The 20,398-nt window shown below is 34.6% G+C and overlaps 1 protein-coding gene across 1 annotated transcript in view; it reads right to left on the bottom strand.

Moving 5' to 3' along the window:
• Nucleotides 1-1,478: 1,478 nt before the first annotated feature.
• LOC120625079 (glutaredoxin domain-containing cysteine-rich protein CG31559-like) overlaps nucleotides 1,479-20,398 on the bottom strand; it is a 113,507-nt gene continuing 94,587 nt past the window's right edge. Inside the window, exons 4-5 of the mRNA XM_039892001.1 lie at nucleotides 6,497-6,562; nucleotides 1,479-2,143 (exon numbers count right to left, since the gene is read on the bottom strand). Of these exons, the coding sequence (XP_039747935.1) occupies nucleotides 1,967-2,143; nucleotides 6,497-6,562 (243 nt within the window). The 3' untranslated portion in view covers nucleotides 1,479-1,966. The remainder of the gene's footprint in view (nucleotides 2,144-6,496; nucleotides 6,563-20,398) is intronic.

Consider the following 20,398-nt stretch of genomic DNA (forward strand, 5'->3'; position numbering starts at 1 on the left):
TCGATAAGTCTTAACAAAGATTATAATAATTATATCCTATTAAACATACAGTCATTGTATTGATAAACTTTGAATAAAATATATATCTTTATTACCAGTGAGATTTTGTCCGACAAATACGCAAGAGGTGAGATATATTTTAACTTTACAGGCATCAATTGCGTTTTTTTAATCGATAGCCAAGTCCTTTTTTTACCTATTAAGTATATTTCACCAAAATATTATTAACAGAAGTACAGGTATAGTAACTAAATAGAAACATAAGTTAAACACAGTATAAATGATTATATAAAAGTTTGTTTTTCAAAGTATACCAATAACACGATTTACTTTTATTATCACTATATTATAATTATATAAAATCTACCATACTCTATTTTATTCCCGTATAATTGAGCACATAAGAAATCTAAGAGCATTTAATCTTAAACCACATAAAGTAAACATCGTGTACAAATCTCATTGTTGCCTAGTAGTATCATCTTATTTGCAGTCATAGCATTTAATCATAATATTAAATCCACACTCCAAAAAAGATTCACGCCATATAAATAAGGCATAAAAATATTTAAGCAATTCCTATCGTACATATTTAATGCTCGAAACCCGATCGCGTACAGCATAATAGTTTTGCGTTCTTTGTTATGATCAGGGCCTTCAACAGGATTTGAAATAATGGATATTTAAATAAAATTGATTCGGAAACGATATATTCGAGTGCTCCTACATTGCCTTGCACATATAAAAGCACATCAAGAAAGAATACACGTCCTCGCGCTTCACCTGCTCTCCTCCGCGCTTTATGTATGAGATTGAAGAGAGTGGGTATTCAACCCAACCAACGGTCACACAAGCAAACCGCAAGTTACGGACTTAGTTCCCTGACGAAGTCCTCTAAAGCAAACTTATTCGTAGAAACGTCTATTATTAATATTGTTCTGAAAATTTACCCTTACCGATACGAGCACTTACATACCGGTTTACAAGCTTCTACATTTTAAAAGGTTACCCTAATTACAAAGTTCAAATATTGGCATTATTAGAATATTATTCGTAATATAAAGTGTATTTTTCCTAAGCTTGATTAAAAACGCAGATTTATTCTCGCAGAAGCGGGAAAGAAACGAAACAAATTAGACGTTGTTTACGCGATCGAATAATGAAAACGTTGTACAAATTAAAAATCGAGAAAAAACAAGCCATGCACAGTATTTGATCGATATTCTAATTTAAAAAAAAAGTTAATGCGAGTTCTCAGGCTTTTCACATGGCCCATTGCATTTTTTTTACTCATTCGATTTTGAACATCGCTTTTGAACACACTTTGAAATAATATGTGTCTGAATTCATATATATCTATCTACGACTGCTTAGGATTATTTATAATTTTGAAAAACATTCCTTAATTCATTACATATAATAATAAAATAAGAAAAGCGAAAATAATGAATTTTATTTAATAACTTTGCTCTTTTCAGTTTAGCTGTACAATTATATTTCTTCTTTTCTTCGTTACACTGTAGTCATAAGTAAAATTTTGAGCATTCGTCAGTGGCGACATGAAATAAGGAGAATGTAAAAATATAGTTTACATATTATCTAGTAATTTGAAAAGCGTTCAGGAAATTTTCAATAAGCTTAATGGAAAAGTGGAAAACATTTAATATTTTTTGCTTATCCATTAAGCTTATTGAAAATTTCTTGCACGTTTTTTTTCCTCTTTTATCGCATTCTCATCAATTTTGATCCCAGTAGACCACAACAATACTTGAAAAAAGTTATATTAAAAATATTTATATCATATTTTCTTACGAGTAAATATAATATTTCACATCGACGCGAGTAATATTCATAAGGCATCAATCTTCTATACATTTTTTTTTATGTAGCACTTTTTATAATGTCTAAAATATAGTACTATTATTGTCTGACTTCTGTTATATTCTGTAAAAATCGTTAAACCTTTTCAAGAGCACGCTTCACATCTAACGAGGCCAACTTCGTCGCAGTTCATGCATTTAAGAGCGACGAATTCGGCCGTAAAGTGATTTCTGTGTAAACTCTTTTTAGATCCTTTGCAAATGCGACATGGAAGCAAGCGGAAACCACCGCACATTTGACAAGTGTTGCAGGCATCGGGACTCTGAAATGAGAAAATTGTAAAACTTATCATCAAATTTATAAAAAAGTATTTACAGAAATTAGTGATATTTGCAACGTTTTTACGATTAATAAAACGCTAATATAAACAGATTTATTTATTTCCCTGTTAGCATGTAGGCGGTTTATTTTTTACGTTACATTTATTTTAGTTACTTATTATTATTATTGTGTTATCGATAGGTCGAAAGCATTATATCAACACTTAATGTTACATCGTACAAAGCTCACATTTCAATGCGTTAAGTTGAGGGGATTCAGTCGATATGGTGTCGCATATCTTTTTTGTTGGATAAACCGCAATTAGTGATTATTTTATAATTGCATTAGTCGAATACAGAGTAATGATAATATCTTCGAGGATGGGGGAGGGGGAACTCTCGACAAACAAAAACATATTACTCGCAATTAGTATAATCAACGTTTGCGGTCTCGCTCTGCGTCCGAAGGTAAGATTGATTATTTATTAATAATCCATTATGTCCTTTGGATAAGATTGTTTATTAATTAATAATCAATCTTATCCAATATCTTAAGATGGCAGAATGAATTTAGAAATGCTATCCTTAATGACAGGGCTATCGTCAGTACGAAAAGGCATCTTCAGGAGATGTTGTCTTTATAATGACAATTTGTCTGTTGAATTTATTCATTGTAAAGTCAACATCTCCTGAGGATGCTCCGGTTTAGCGAAACGTGCGTAGAGGATACATTGCCGAGGATCTGTTTAGTGTGGAGTGTATGGATTGAAGAAATTATAAATTACACCATACAGATTCTACTGCTTTTCGCGGAGTATAGCAAATTAAGCTTAATTTTCATAAGAATTTTAAGATAAAATGCATAATTTTATGTAGTTTTCTCATCGCGCGCGAAAAGAAAAATGTTGCTACTTTGGATTTTATTATTGCAATTTCCTTTTAATTTTTTTTTAAATAAATTATAGCCTATGTTACTTCGTGATAGTTTAGCTTGCTTGCTTCTTTAGAAATGGTTAAAATCGGTCCAGTACTTTCAGAGCCTATTGGGTAAAAATAAACAAACAAACAAAAAAATCTTTTCTTTTTATAATATTAGTATAGATATAGACTATTACACAATTTAACAAAGTAATAATAAATATTAACCATACTCGCAATAAGAAGTTTTATATCATATCGTAAAATCAAATTTTATGGATTTCAAGTTGATGTCGCAAAATAATTGTTGGCTGTAATATTTTCACTTTCCTGTCATTATGTTATATTAAAAAGCGGGTGGAAAGTAAGTGGTGAAATAGCTACTCGATGAGGTTAAGTGAATATTGTTGGGAAGTATTAATAACTGATTGACCCTTGGCGCAGTACGCACCAACCCTGTTTTCTGCCCAAAGGCCGTGGGTTCGATTCTCAGATCTGGAAAATGTTTGTGTGTTATTAAACATGGATGTTTTTCAGTGACTACTTGTTTATATGTATATTATAATATATTCATCAATCGTCTTAGTACCCATAACACGAGCTTTTTTTGGGGCCAGATGGCTATGTATGTATTGTCGTAGTATATTTATTTATTTTAACAGAAAATAATTTTAACGTTTTTTCCATCCAGGAGCAATAAATAAATAAATAAAGCGGTATAAATAATTAAAATAAATAAATAATAAGGTAAGCGTAGCTCGTGTTATGGGTACTTAGATGACTGATGAATATTTTTATGCATGATTGATTTGAAACATGAATAAACAAAAGAATTAAGAATATATAGAAACCGTTTAGGAACATGACTAACATTGAAGCATCAAAAACCACTCCACTTTAGTGGTGTTTCTCGAGCTGGCGGTTAGTAACTTCAATTCATTTAGCAGATGGCAACAAATATTATACCTGTAATGTTCTAAAAGGTTTTTTCCCCATTACAATGTCAATGTAATGGGCAAAATCGGAAAAGTTAGCAACATTCTGCGGATGTGTCGTAAGATTTGCGCGGGGGGCTTTCTCTGTTTTTAGACAGACTGTACTGCATGCAGTAAATGCTGAATAAGAGTTTTGTATGTGCTTAATTCTGTGAAATAAACTTAATTGTAATGAATGTTTACTAAAATGATTTAATGTTTATTCAAAATTCAAATATTCAAAATTCATTTATTTCAAGTAGGCCTAATATAATATTTCAAGTAGGCCTAATAACTTTTGAAACGTCCAGTCTGTCTGTGTGTAGTGACTCTTCCACCGATTCGGAAGGCAGATTCTACCAGAAGAAGTCGGCAAGAAACTCAGTAGTTGCTCTTTTCCAATGTCAACAATTTATATTTTACATTTTAATATTCATTTTTCTATCTTGTGAGAGATGAAAGCGGAGCCGGATGCTTCCAAGCAACCTTGTCATTAAGAAATTCATCAATTGTATAGTAACCTCGTTGTAATAAATGTGTTTTAACACATTCTTTAAACTTTTGAATTGGTAGGTCTAAAATTACTTTAGGAATCATGTTATAAAAGCGTATACTCAATCCCACAAATGACTTCTGCACCTTTCGCAGACGATATGCAGATGTCACTAATTTATGACCATTTCTTGTAAGTCGACTGTTTATATCCACTTTATGTTTATATAGACTAATATGTTGTCTTACAAATACTATATTGTTATAAATATATTGTGAGGCTATCTAGTTCTTTAAATTTTTCACGGAGGGATTCACGTGATTTAAGTTAAAATATTGACCGTACAGCTCTTTTCTGCAATATTTTATTGTGAACCGAAGGATCTAAAGCATGTCGGTGATCTTATGGTTGACCAATTTGTTAAAATAACAAGAATATTCTAATTTACATATTATGAAACTCTTTGAGCAAAAAACACCTGAACGATGCCCTCCCTAGCGCAGCGGTGACCGCTCTGATTTTAAGTTAGAGATCCCGATTTCTGTCATATCACTAACATAAAAATACGACAAGCCGTTTACGCTCTAGGCTGTGCAACAGAAATATACACATCAACATACATACAAATACTCACTCAGAAACATAACGCAAACCTTCTTTCGCAGTCGGGTAATAATGCGAATAAAAGGATCTACTTTGATACAATGTCTATCAATGAATTTCTACATGATTTTTATGTTCAACGCATGAATAAGTGCTTTTTTTTTTGCCGGGTGAAGTCAAAGTATTGGACAGCACCACGAAGACGATCTTACTGCCATAGGTTTACTGTAACAGAGATTAATTGATCTAGTTTCCTCGCTGTAACAGAAGCAATTAAATTGAACTGAAGGCTCTACCTTGGTACATCGTCTATCAATTAATTAATATAATGTTCAATATTTAAAGCAAATTGCCTATCAATATATATTAATTTGTGATACAAGTTTCTATTACGCTGTAAATTGTAGAGCAAAGATTTACGATGAACTTCGACTTTGCTAAACATAAACCCTTCCTGTGTTATAACTTATGAGTTTATGAGTCGTAACTTACAATATGATTGGGTCAATTTTGCCAGGATAGTCAGCCATAGTCAGGTTAGGCTTCCATCATCATTACCCATAGCTCATTAACATTAATGCACTGTTGGGCAAAATTCCTTTTAAAAACAGGAGAGGTATGTAGAGCTGGTACCCACCCTGTTGTTTTAATGAGGGTTGGCGGGCTTAACCAATTGTTTTCACTAAATAGTCTGATGGCTGGGGTAATGTTTATATGACTTGGTGGCTATCTTCTTACAACACTTACGTGCAGTACCCTACGTTAGTTACAATATCCGGGACACACAGTTTATGTAATTCATGTGATCGGCGAAGTACGGTCGCTTACCGCTATTTACCTAACGATGTACTGGTACTAAGAATTTTCCATATCCAGACAAAGGGACTCGTTATAACAATCACTACATAATAACTATTATATAGAAACAACACAGGGTTGCCGTAGATCTGTTTGGTGTGGAGTATAAGGGTTGAAGAAATTATAAATTACACCATACAGATTCTACTGCTTATCGCGGACTACAGCAAATTAAGCTTAATTTTCATACTACACAATAACTGATCATAAGTAACTTATAAACGTAAATCTTCTGACTAACTGACTAATATTATACATACGAAAGTGTGTTTGTTTGTTTGTCCTCCCTGCACACCCTTACTAAGCAAACAATCGATATAATTCTTTGAATTTAGTTAGTTGAAAGGATGGAGAGTAACATTTGACACAACACACACTATTTTTAGTCATGGAAATTGTTTTTCCAGGATTTTTGGAAAACAGAAAGTTCATATTTAGCATACATTTTTAATTTGATGAAGCTGCACTATTTAGCTCATTAATTGAACAATTTAAATTAAAAAAGATACCTTGTATGGCTTCAGCATTTTCCTGAGCTCGCCGTTCTCGTTCAGTTTCTCGACTGTTTCCGCGTCCTGAAAATAGAAAATTGCTTTCTTAAAATATGTTTTAGCGTGAGTTGAGTTTTAAAATTACAAGCTCGCGAAAGAAGAGAGATTGATTGTTAATCTTGGTTGTATATATTTTTTTACTATTTATGTAACTAGGTTAAGTTACCCTAGGCTGTTCCCATAGGAACTTATAAAAATAATTAAAAACATTTGTTTATAAAACAGTAACCAACGCAGCAGGAACGTCTTGGTAATTCACAATTAAGTTAAGATTGGTATATAAAGTAGAAAAAAATACATGTTTTCTAATTTAGTATTTCTATAATAACATACAATTTAAAATTCGTAACACTAAATCGTGTAAAATACTTAAATAAATAAATAAAAACTTTTATTTAATATATTGCAATTTGCAGGGCATGCAAGGACCATATTGATCTACAAAGTGCCGTGCTCTGTCCATCAACGTGAGGCGTCACCTACGCCGTTGATGGACACGACGCGCCTTTAAGCCTTAAGTGTCTATTATAATGTTATTAAACCGGCAACTACGCCATTCGGACCGAAAAAGCCGGAACACAGCAAGCTGCTTTGTGGCATAAATAAGCAAGGATTGCGGATATATCAAAAGAACAAAAAAATAATGTCAAACTCAAAAAATGTTATTGATGAAAGGATCAGTCGGAGTGTCTTTATCACTGCGATGCTGATCCTTTCCAACTAACCGCTGTGCGTAATAAAGTTCAAAGTTAAAGGGCAAAAATTGTGTTCTTTTAAGGGTACAATACCAAACAAAATAAATTAAATGAAGTCATATATTGAGATTTACACGCTAATATCGATTTGAGATATAATTTGCGAGCCCATGATTAATCTGAAAGCGAAGTATAGCTATCAACAATTGGTTGTACGTGACGCTGAATTTTAGCTGAATCTCGTGTGACGTCATCACTAAACCAACATAAGGTTATAAGAAGCTTAAACATTACAAGCCCTAGAGATCACGTACAAAGACCCCACTCAATTTAAGTACCGATAATCATAAAAGCCCAAATTCGATACGAAACGCGAGAGGATGAGTGACGTAAGGAAAAATAATAAAGGTTTATTCTAGGTGCGTGGGCTGGTAGCTTTAGAGTGCCTTACAGTTGAAGTATATTAGTGAAAATATAGCGAGTAATCCACTCTAATCCATGAACATTTTGTTTTATTATTTATTTATTTATTTAACTCTTTATTTGACCACCACTAAGAAGTTAGGGAAATAAAAGAAGAATAGAAATACATACACTACAATCTCTGTCAGGTCAACCTTAGGATTAGGACAACGCGAGCCAGAAAGGACAGGTGGTGTAAAATTATTATAAAAAACCTACATTCAAATAGTTTAATACAAATGGAGGGTGGTGGGCTGGTGGGAGGCTTTGGCAGGCTAGTTACCACCCTAACGACAAAGACGTGCCGCTAGGCGATTTAGTGTTCCAGTGCGATGTTGCATGGAAACCGATTCGGGGTATGACTACCATACTCCCTAATAGGTTAGCCCGCTACTATCTTAGACTGCATCATCACTTACCACCAGGTGAGATTGCAGTCAAAGGCTAACTTGTAGTGGGATAAAAAAAATAAAAAAAAATAAACAAAATTGCACAAATAAGAATAATATAATGAATAAATATAAAATAAATACTCAATCATATTATATACATAAATACTTAAGAACATAATAAAATTAAAAATTGACTAGGTACTAAAAGTCGTCAGCAAAATAATACGCTTTTAAAATGTAAAAAGCGATTTTGCTTCAAATATATTTAGTGGGAGCGCATTCCAAAATTGAATAGCTCGTAGTGTAAACGAGAGTTTATAGAAATTTGTCTTGTGGAAAGGCATGTGAAGTGCCAGCATTCGACATGATATCAGATATTGCCGTTTGGAGACGGCATATAAGAATACAGCTGTCACCCTTCCTCTTCCCGCGGGTGTTGTGCGAGGCTACTAAGGAAATGTAACGGAAAAAGGCAGTTACGTCTTCAGTAATGACATATGGAGCCGAGACGTGGACACTGACAGTCGACCTGATCTACAAATTTAAAGTCGCGCAACGCGCTATGGAGCGAGCTATGTTGGGAGTCTCTCTTCGGGATAGAATTCGCAACGACGAAATCCGTAGAAGAACCAAGGTCACCGACATAGGATAAGCAAGTTGAAGTGGCAGTGGGCGGGTCATGTCTGTCGTAGGACCGATGGCCGTCGGGGCAGACGTGTTCTAGAGCGAAGACCGCGAATCGGTAAGTGCAGTGTGGGACGACCTCCAGACCGCTGGAGAGATGACCTTAAAAAGGTGGTTGGAAGCGGCTGGGGGAGAAAGGCGGAGGACCGTGTGTGGTGGCGCGCTCTTGGAAAGGCCTATGTTCAGCAGTGGACGCTTGTAGGCTGTTGTTGATGAAGATGATGACGTCGACGTGTGTTAGCTTGTGTTAGCCTGTCCCTTTTGGTGTTAAGCAACACTTTTTTTGCTGCTGATGGACATTGCTGATGGACATTTTTTAAAATTTTACGCGTATGTATAAATAAGAAAAAAAAATGAAAAAATAAGTCTTCGAAAACTATAAATCGAATTGATTAACAAAGTGAGCATCAATGCGAGTGAAATCGCAGGCAAAAGCTTGGATCTTATAAACGCTTTCTCTCTTGACTGTGCACTTGACCTTCGAGTAGGATCTCTTTATAGGGCGAGATACAGGATCCTGTACTTCATTATCATTGCCAATTTTATCCTTCTAAGGCTTTTGACCCCATTTATTAAAATTGCATCAATTTTCCTTACTCTTTTCCATTGAGATATTATTACCTGTAGACGTATAAACCACACCTGTTATCAAAAACATTATGTCAACTTTTGTGACAATATGTTTTAATACAAGACAATTTTGAAGCAAAATTATGAATCCTCTTTATTCAGAAATTTTAAAACCTCGGTTTAATTTATTTGCTTCATTCTAAAGCGAAACTAGGTACAAATTCTTAGTTTTCTAGATTAATGAGTTTTCTAGTAATTGGCGTTGATGAGTCAGTCAGTGAGTTGATAGGGACGTTTTTTATAGATAAGATCGTCAATATCGGTTTTTTGTAGGCATATGTATCCTCAAAAAATGTTTTGTGCTGCTCATACCTTTCTACGGCTTCCCTGCGACATGTTTTCTGTGGTGCGACGCGTTTGGGTCTATTAACGCTGCGGTTTCCAATGCTGGGTCGTGGTCCATCTTGGACCCTAACATCCACCGGTCTTATAAGGTATTAAAATACGACTGTTGTCAGTGGCGTGCATAAAGGGTATGCACAGGGTATGCAGATAATATAAAATGAAGAAAATTTCCAGTAGATATAAAAAACTTAAGGATAGGCATTGTAAGAGTTACATAAAAGCCTACCCATAATTATTTATAGCTCGTACTGGAGATTTTCTTTATTTTATGTCATCTGCATACCCTGTGCATAGACTATGCACGCCACTGACTGTTGTCCAGGACTTCGTTCGCTTATTTTCCCGCAGGAACCGTTTATATTCCTGGAATAAAATATACACTATTGCCAGTGGCGTGCACTTCATATCTGCACGAAGACACTGCCTACTCTAAGAAGTTTATACAACTTATATAGGAGAATTTTTCAATTTTATGCGAACCTCCCTCTTTATGACTACCCTGGTTAACCATAACCCCTATGCACACCACCGCCTATGGCCATCTCCAGAATGCATAAGGTCTTTTCCAAAAATGCATTTTTTTAATCTTGCGGGGAAATCTTACTAGCTGTTTTTCCGGGATAAATATTATCCTATGTCCATTTCCAGGATGCAAGCTACATGCGTGCCAAATCACATCAAGATCGGTTCAACAGTTCAGCCGCACATAGGTAACAAACAAACTAATAGACACACTTTTGCATTTATTATATTAGCATGGAAGTGCTCTGCCCATTGCCCCATAAGCTTCGCGACTATAGATAATGCACATAGGTTGATAAAGTTAAGGTACAGAACTCTAAATAGACAACGGTTCCATTTATTCAATACACGGCTTGCAATTACAAAACCACTGTTAGTTTAATGCCTTTGATACAATTTAACAATGCGCAATTATCTTAACGTTGACGCTCCGGCGATAATAATGGTAGGTATTTATGTTAGGGGAAAAAATCCCGCAACTTTCTCACATGTCGCCAAGCCCATTGTCTGTTTGTTGTATCTAAGATACGTAGAAAATTTGTCACTATGTTTTTGAGCCGCGTTTTTCGCGTTCCCTACAGATATTATAAATGCGAAAGTTGCTATGTGAGAGGTCAACCATTGATCAACTAAAACTGAGTGGATACAACGACACGAATAAGTTGTAGTTCAACTTTTTGTGACAGAGCTAATCCGGGGAAGTACTACCGCCAAGCTTAATTCTTCCACCAAGCAGGTCATAGGTCTCAAGGTTGTCGGTTTAATTAAATACTTAAACTTTGAAACGTCTTTTGAAACGTCAAGTATGTCTGTTTGCAATGACTCTACCACCGGTTCGGAAAGCAGATTCTACTGAGAAGAGCCGGCAAGAAATTCTTTAAAATACTTGGTTAAAATACTTGGTAATTACATTAAAAATATGCTTTTCAAATCTCGAAATCATTTCAAAATGGATGTTAAATGAACGGGAAATTAAACTTGAAAATTATAAACAAAGGGCTTTATACCTTATATTTAAAGAATCAACGTTGGTAGTCCTTTGAGTTCGGTAAAATGTCAAAGTAAGTTGCACTCTTTTTCATAAAGAAAATACCTTTGAAAAGGTACGTCATCTTAAAACGCTGCCTTTTAATTGAGATCCAACTTTATATATATAGAATAAAGTTCAGTTTTCGTTGGCTAGGATGACTTTGCTAGGTTTCTGATTATCTTCGTAGTTCGTATTTGTTTTGTTTTCAGTTGAGCAAGTTCGCAGAATAGGGAAGTTTAATTGAATTGTTAAATGATACCTAGAAGAAGGTTCCATGTAGAGATGGGTCACTGTCGATGTTTTGAAAGTTTAAATGCTATTTTACCGAAAACGAACTAACTTGCAACTAGTTTGAGAATGAAAAGGACAACATCTACATACGTTCCTTGTTTTGCTTACAAGTTCTATAAAGTATGCCCGTTTGCATTAATTTTAAACTTTTCAATTTTATAATAATTAATGCAAAATGACTTTGCGTTGCTTAATTTAAGTGTCGAGCCTTAGAGAAGAGAATAAGCTATCGTCTGGTTTCTCTATATATACTTGAAGAAAAAACTTTGTATATGAAACCTTGTATGAGAAATATACAATTTCCTCATACAAAGTATCATATACAAAGACAGATAGACAAGGAGTGCAGAATAATATATATATTTTTTAAATTAAATAATCAATAATACGCATATGTACTCTTTTTTAATCATTTGGATTATAATATGTTTGAAAAAAAATAGGCAAATCGTCACAGTATCAGTGTCAGTGCATTAGCAAATTCTGTGATTATGGATTCTGTCTTTGACTATTACCGGCGACCACTAGCGGCGACCACTAGCGGCGACCACTAGCGGCGACCACTACCGACGACCACTAGATGGCGATAAATAGCTCATGATAAATAAGTATCTGATAAAAATAATTGTTAAAACTTAGCTGTGCTCTTAAATATATATAATGAGTTAGATGGACATAAATTGACTGAGAATAACGTTATACCCATAAAGCAACAAAGTATAAATTTGTTATGGACTTTTCCAAGACCCGGCTAGGTATCCTTGGGGCTTTTCTTAGACCAGGGGGCGTTGGCACCCTCCTAGCCTTAGTTAACGAAGGAAGTTATTACAATCACTCTAATATAATAAATATGTATGAACGCTTTGCAAATAAAGAATTTTTGAATTCGACTTTGCATTTATATCTAACAATTTAGAGTTATTTTATTAAAATTTAAAGTAACATTATATTTTGAATTCTCTCCATTTGTGGCAGGTTTTATTAAGCAAGTCTAATTTACTTAACGAAACTTTTTAGTAAGTTCTTCGGATAATTTTGAGGAAAGACCTTTGATAAATTGGCTCAGTATAATTGAGAGTTCAGGTGGAAGGCTTTCCAACTTTTACATTATTTGAAAAGGCACAGCGTATTAATTTATCGGATTTTTGGATACGCGCAGAAAAGTGTATCTATTTTTTATAAAAAGAGTATAGAGTTTTTAGTTGTAGTATAAATCTTTGCTATAGAGCTCGTCCGAGGTAGGTCATTTGTGGGATTGAGTATACGCTTTTATAATATGATTCCTAAGGTAATTTTGGACCTACCAATGCATAAGTTTAAAGAATGTGTTAAAACACATTTATTACATCGAGGTTATTATACAATTGATGAATTTCTTAATGTCAAGGTTGCTTGGAAGCATCCGGCTCCGGCTCCGGCTTTCATCTCACACAAGATAGAAAAATTAATTTTAAAATGTAAAATGTAAATTGTTGATATTGGAAAAGAGCAACTGCTGAGTTCCTTGCGAACCGGTGGTAGAGTCACTACACGCAGACAGACTTGACGTTTCAAAAGTGATTATATTAAGTCTACTTGAAATAAATGATTTTTTTTTAATTTTGGTGTACTACTACCTTCATGCTTATTTCATCCGCAAAGTAGCGTTGTTACCATGCTGTGTTCCGGTCTGGAGGGCGTGGTAGCCGATGCAATTCCAGGCACTTGAGGCTTAACACCTTTGCCTTAGGTTGATGGAGACGTTGCAGGTAGTATATATATTAACTAAAACCTCTTATTTATCTCTTACTTATAAATCATATTCATAATCATTCATTTATTGCATAAACTGTACATATAAAGGTCTTATAAGTTCCAAAGTAAGCGTAGCTTGTGTTATGGGTACTAAGAAAGCTGTTGAATATTTTTTATGAATATAATACATAAATACTTATAATATACCTATAAACACCCAGACACTGAAAAACATTCATGCTCATCACACAAACATTTTCCAGTTATGGGAATCGAACCCACGGCCTTGGACTCAGAAAGCAGGGTCGCTGCAAACTGCGCCAATCGGCCGTCTAAATACAATACAACAATAGTCCAAAGGTTTCAATCTCAACCTATGAAATATTATGAAAACGAAGCTTAATTTGATTGACTTAAGTTGACTTTACAATTATTCCTTGCAAAGTCAACATCTCCTGAGGATGCTGCGGTTTCGGAGCGAAATGTGCGTAGAGGATACATTGCCGAAGATCTGTTTCGTGTGGAGTATACGGATTGAAGAAATTATAAATTACACCATACAGATTCTCCTGCTGTTCGGGATATAGCAAATTAAGCTTAAATTCAAATTCAAATTCACAGGCAGTAATGAAGCGTTCATATATTTAACATGTTACACTAATGTTAGTGATGGTGATAATTGCATTCGTTAACTTAAAACTAAAGCTAGGAGGGTTCCAAACGGGCCCTGGTCTAAGAAGAGCCCACAGCAAACTTAGCCAGGTTTTTTTTTTTGCTTTCACCATCTCACAGTCTAGTTAATGTTGAGCTATGAAGTAAGAGCAATTCATACCCAAGCTTTTTTTATTATACATGTAATCCTAATAATATATTATGGATTTCCGCAGAGTAACGCCTGCTTCTATCTAATATTCTACCTATGAACTTTCGGATTTCAGTCCTTCCTTTAAACTGATGAAGTATGGAGGCTTTCTCTTTGTTAATTGTTAACGAATTACCATTTCTAATTAATTATTGTTATTATACCGGATTGTGGACTGAGTTACCGACGTCAGATTAACTCCAACCTTTGAGGGGATTATCTAATTAAACTTCGAAATGGAAACTTAATCGTTCGGTGAAAGAATAGGGCTGTCTGTTTTAAAGTCAGATGCAAAATCAAAATCAGCGGATTTAAGAAAACACTTCTGACGCAAGTCGAAGTCACACATTATTGAAAGCTGCTTTTTATAAGTAGTCACGACGAGCAAAAACTAACTTTGTTATCGAAGCTGTGTTTGCTATGTAAGTGGAAAATCATCGACGCAGAGAAACACAGAAACCCTTTTTCGCATACTTGGAACATGTTCCACAAAGTGCCACACAGCGTCCACCATAGGCGTAGGTGTAAGGTTCACGTGCCTGTTCTTACACTGGCAACCACGCCCTTCAGATCGGAACACAGCAATGATGGTGGCCGAAATAAGCTTGTCGGTAGTACTTCCCCAGATGATTATTGAAATTTCATCACAGACTTTAACTAGTGCCTTGACCGCACTTTGACCCTGTCTTATTGACCACGCACGCCCCACTGACTCGTGCGCTACGCTTGCTCATTAACCTAACTAATAGTAATTCGGAACTGGACATATTTCACACCCCGCCGCTTCAGCTCCAATAGCAAACTAAAATGTTATTAGAGTAGAGAGTAGGTAATCTAAGATATTAATTATATGTTTGAATGTTTTGTTTTATTATTATTTTGAATTTGAATTTTTGGTTATTGTTATTGCTTTTTTTTTTTTGTTAATTCTTAATGTTATATAGTTTATTTTTGTTTTAATTTAATTTAATTTGTTTTTATTATTGCTCGTTCATACATTCTTTTAATAGCCCCGGGGAGACGAATTGGGCAACTGTAATGTCTTCACGGGGTGCGTTGCTAAATAAATAAATAAAATAAATAAATAAATAAATATTGGAAAAGTGCAGTTGAAGTTCAGTGGCAGGGTAAGCATAAAGAAGTAAAATGGGATAGGATGGCAAAATCCTCATCCGTTGCCAGTAATATATACCAGCGCTTCTGTGCGCGTATGAAGTGCACGCCACTGATGACGTTACTTTTAGAAATGCTTAATTCGTTTAAGCGTGTAGCCTAACGTTTTAGGCGATCTCTATAGAAAAAAACATGTTTCACCAACTCTTAAGTTGACTTGAAGAACGGTTGATGTATGTCTAGGAATCTCCTTAGATTAGGAGTTACTTATTTGGGCGAATCGGGCATTAGTTAACTGCTGTTTTTTTTCAATTTAATACAGTAATTTCTTTAATTTTCGAAGAAATTGGTCAAAATGTGGTTACAGGGTAACTTTTTAGCTAATTTAGGCAATAGAACAAGTCTCTGGCCAGCCAGAAATTAAAATACTTGATAACAGAGTCAATTACAGGTGAGACAGAATAGGAGAGATATTGTCAAGAAGCAAACGAAAGAGGTTTGCTTATTTTTTTTTTTCATCCACTATCTTGCTAATACTTTTCAAACATAAACTGGCTTGATAGATCTTGTTTAATTTCTAAAGCTTTTATACTGGCAGCCCATAATAATTTATATCAAAAGAACTGGAATAACTTTTATTGCAAAGGTCATGAACTTAATTAGTAGTTTAAAGTTTCGATGACAATTTTATGTGACAAAATGGCGTTTAAGAAGTTAAAAAAGGTCCTTCTATTTCATTAGACGGCAATTTTTATATTTGCGCTTAAATTTGTAACTAATATTTTATTTCAATGAAATATACGGTAGGCAGTTTCGATCCACACCTCGTTTTATATTTCTAATAAAAGAATTATATTGTTTTTTTGTTAGGTTCTCATATGCTCATAATAATACAACCTTTTTTATTGGAAAATTGTTTTTCTATTTTATATTTTAACAGGTAGATAAAAATGTGTCTAGGGTAGGGGGTACGGCTTCGTTTTTCGGAGTTATTTGCGTTTTTTGTAAGCAATCAAAATATCACTTGCTTTAACGGTGAAGTTAAACATCGTGAGGAAATCGTGATACAGGCCAGTGTGATACGAGTAGATATAATATATAATATTAGTAGATAGACTTAGGTCTACAAACAAATAGATCAACCACAGTAATGGGTCTCATATTTCCGGGTTATCTCTTTTGTAAGAAGCGGATATTTGCGGATCGTTACGGATTTCCGCACAAATGTAAACAATCTACCTTGTACGCTTCAAAAAAATGCTTCTTACAATGATTTACAAAGCTTTAGAAATATGCTCGTGTTAAATGAATGAATATTTGAATCACAGCATAATATAATTATAAAATACTTTACTATTTTAACGTTTATTTAATTAAATTAAGTATGTTTACTAAACCGCACTGGGCCAGCGTGGTGGACAACAGCCTATGATGATGATGAATTAAATTAATTATTTTATTACAATGTTTTTAATATAATTAATATTTTTAAATAAAGTAAGATTATTATTTTTAACTTTTTTTCCTATTTTAAATTTATTTAGCAAAATAAAATGTTTTTATGAAACTGTTTGTTGTGTGCAATAATGCTCATACAAAACAAACATAATCTAATTTAAATAAATAAATATACTACGACTATACAAAATTCGCCTTCTAGCCCAACAGTAAGCGTAGCTTGTGTTATGGGTACTAAGATAGCTGATGAATATTTTTATGAATAATATTCATAAATATTTTATATACCTACAGTAAAAAAAAAAACTACGCCAATACACTCATCGCAATCTAGCTACTTATAAAATACAAATAAACACCCAGACACTGAAAAACATTCATGTTCATCACATAAACATTTTCCAGTTGTTGGAATCGGACCCACGGTCTTAGATTCAGAAAACAGGGTCGCTTCCCACTGTGCCAGTCGCGAAATGCAAGTAAGGCGAGTGCAAATAATCGCAAGGTGAGTTAGATGCCCTGTCCTAGCGTGGGCAGGAGACAATTATCTCACCGGGGAAAGGATAAAAGTTTATCTTCAGCCACAGCTTTATCAACTCTCAGAGCACTGGCGCTCAAGTGGAAATAATATCCAAATAATATATGTGTAATAATAAATGGAGGTGAACTTCTCCTTTTCCATGTTCCCGTGCTTTAGCAGGTGGACACGTTAATTATATCCCCTGTCAGGGTATCGGGGGATATAATTTTTGTCTCCTGCCCTTGCTAGCCCTGCTGGTCAGGTTTCGTTATGAAGCAATAGAAAATTTTATCCTTACTCCGGACTGGAACAGAGAATTTTTAACAGACAATCCCAACCTACTAATTTTTAGCCCGACGCAGGATTGCAGGGCCTCGCTAACGACTAGACCATCGAGGCAGTAATGTAGATCGAATTATTTAAGTACTATAGAATATGAAAGCGCTCGTGGAGGAGGCGTTTTGAATATTCTGTATAAAAACAGTTTCAAACACCGTGAAAAGGATTTTCAGACGGCCTTAGCTGTATAACTGGATTTTACATAAACAGTGCTATGCCAGAATCCATTTAAATTTCAAAACTGGGTTAAAAACAAACACTTGTCCAGGTCAGGTTATTATGCGAAGGCGTATTTTCACTATTCTGTAGTTTACTCAGTAAACATTAGTGAAACAAGTCAGGAAAAGTTAAACACCCCACCCTGTACAGTGTACACTGCTTGCTCAATAAAGTGCTTATATTACATTATAAACCGCAGTTTAGCGATATACAGTTGGTCATAATCTACTCCTGGGTATATACCTCTTTTATATTGAAGAGTGGGAATTTGACCTAGACCTCAATGCTCTTCGAAGCTTGCAGGATTTCGAGGCACCGCAAATTTCGTATTTTACAAAAGTACAACTGTCACAACTTTTAGTCCATTCGCCTCATGTTCCTATTTAAAAAATAATATGAGGCAGTTATGGCTGACTAACTTATGCGCACACAAACTATTATGAAAAGCAGACAATAAATTTAATAACACTATAAGAGTTTGCTTGTACTACAAGCTGTTCAAGAGCACAGCTATTATCTAATATTGGCTATAATTCCGTATGCAGCTTACAGAGTTACTTATTTTATTGATTATCTGTTTTTATACTTCTCTTAATGTTTATCTTTTACAGAGAATAAAATCCGCGAAATTGCCTAGCTTTTAAAATTTTGCGTGGTACTCACCCGTGATAACGTTGCACAACTTTATGATTGTTAAACTGTGACATTAACCGCGAAATTATGAGACACACCTTTCAAACTTAACAGGTAAAATTCCGTTCCCATACAAAAGATATGACATCATAAATACCAAGTAATTATGAACAAAAGAAATTACATCAACATTCTTATTACGAAGCAATAAAATACATAATTGAATAATAGGTATGTAAAAGATACAATTGTAATTTTGAAATGTACAGTCAACATAGTCATAACAAATGACCAATTATAAGTGACCTTTGATGACACAACACCTGTGATGCGCATGAAGGATCTTTTTCGAATGGTAATTGTATTTGTCTCCTAATTTCAACAGATCTGCTGGGAACTTCAAAGCGTGTCGAATTTCGGTAAATATTCTTTCATGCGTACTTACTCAGGTAATTCACAACCGTTTTAAATTTGTAGAGATTTCGTAAGAGAAGACTGTGTTTGGTGCAATAATAAATTAAAGTACTTTTTTATCTAAACAGCTATTGATGCAAGGTGCATTTTAGTTACTCTACTTTTATATCGACCGAAGGCAATTCTTTCATTATATTTTTATGTTTCAGATTTTTTTTTGAGGGTTGTCTGCCAAGCTTGGTGATTAAGGGCAAACCCTTTCGTTCCATGGAGAGGTCGGTCCAGCAGTGGACATATGGCTATTGATGAGTTTATTTTGAGATAAACAAAAAAGTAAAACAGCATCTTTGATGAGACTTTTACGTCATCATTGAATATCCGGAAAGTCGTAGAGTATTGGTAGTTTTTATGGCCCGAAGTGTACCTACTTTCGACATTTCTAATGTTTTCATGCGGTATATCCAAATCTAAAATGTGCAAACATTCTGCTTTTGTTTAAGCATACTACTTACTTAATTTTTAGATTTATAGTGTGTTTCATGCTTATCTCTTCTCGCTAACGTAGAACTATATTATATGAATGAAACAAAGCCTTTTACTTCCTCGCTCTTCCTTTCTTTTCTTTTGACGACCTAGTAGTGGTGATCGTTGCGTTCTTATAAGTGTAAAGTCCCGGGTTTGAACTCCGGCCAATTTATAATTTCTGTATTTTCTCTGGTCTGGTGAGAGGCTTCGGCCTTGGCTTTAAGCGCACTACCTATGTGTTTATTATAACTGCCATACCCCATCATCACCTATCATCAGGTGAGGTTGCAGTCAAGGGATAAATAGTGGAGGCCTAAAATACTCTTTCGCTGGATCACTTAGACAGAGTATGTCATAACCAAGTTACAAGATTGTTCAGTTACTTTACAAGCACATCCTTTTCATAGCGCTGTGTGATGTGGCCTTTACGGTGATGCGGTCACGGACATGCCCAATTTCCAGCTTTGGTCAAATTGCTTTATTTAGGCATCGGCATCAAGACAGACTTTAATGTTTTGCGTTTTAGTTAAGAGATTTAATAGATTGCATGTACACATTGTTATCAATGTCAGGGTATCATCTCAAATTGAGAAGTACCTACTGATGAAGTAGCGTGCGTAAAATATATTCATATTATAGTATGCTTCAGAACACTGAAGGTGAAAGGTGTGAAATTGTTCATACAAAGAGTATACAATGGTTTTTCTAACCCCAGATAGAATACTGTCTGGCATTGCCTCATCAATGTTCCTTTGGAGTTGAAGGTCCAGACATATCAATCCTGATTTTTCTTGATATAGCGTGGTTCGTTCTGCATGTTTGTATTGTACTGGAATCCTTTCTGATAGTGCAAAGGTTGGACTGTCCTTTGATCACGCACTAACGGCACAACGTGTATTAGATTTTTTTGTGGGTTGGACAAGTGATAAAAATGCTATTTACATACAACAATTGGTGTTATATTTTCGGTAATGCATGTATATTATGTTATG

This window comes from Pararge aegeria, chromosome 7 (genome assembly GCF_905163445.1).
Source record: "Pararge aegeria chromosome 7, ilParAegt1.1, whole genome shotgun sequence".
Classification (NCBI taxonomy): Eukaryota; Metazoa; Arthropoda; class Insecta; order Lepidoptera; family Nymphalidae; genus Pararge; species Pararge aegeria.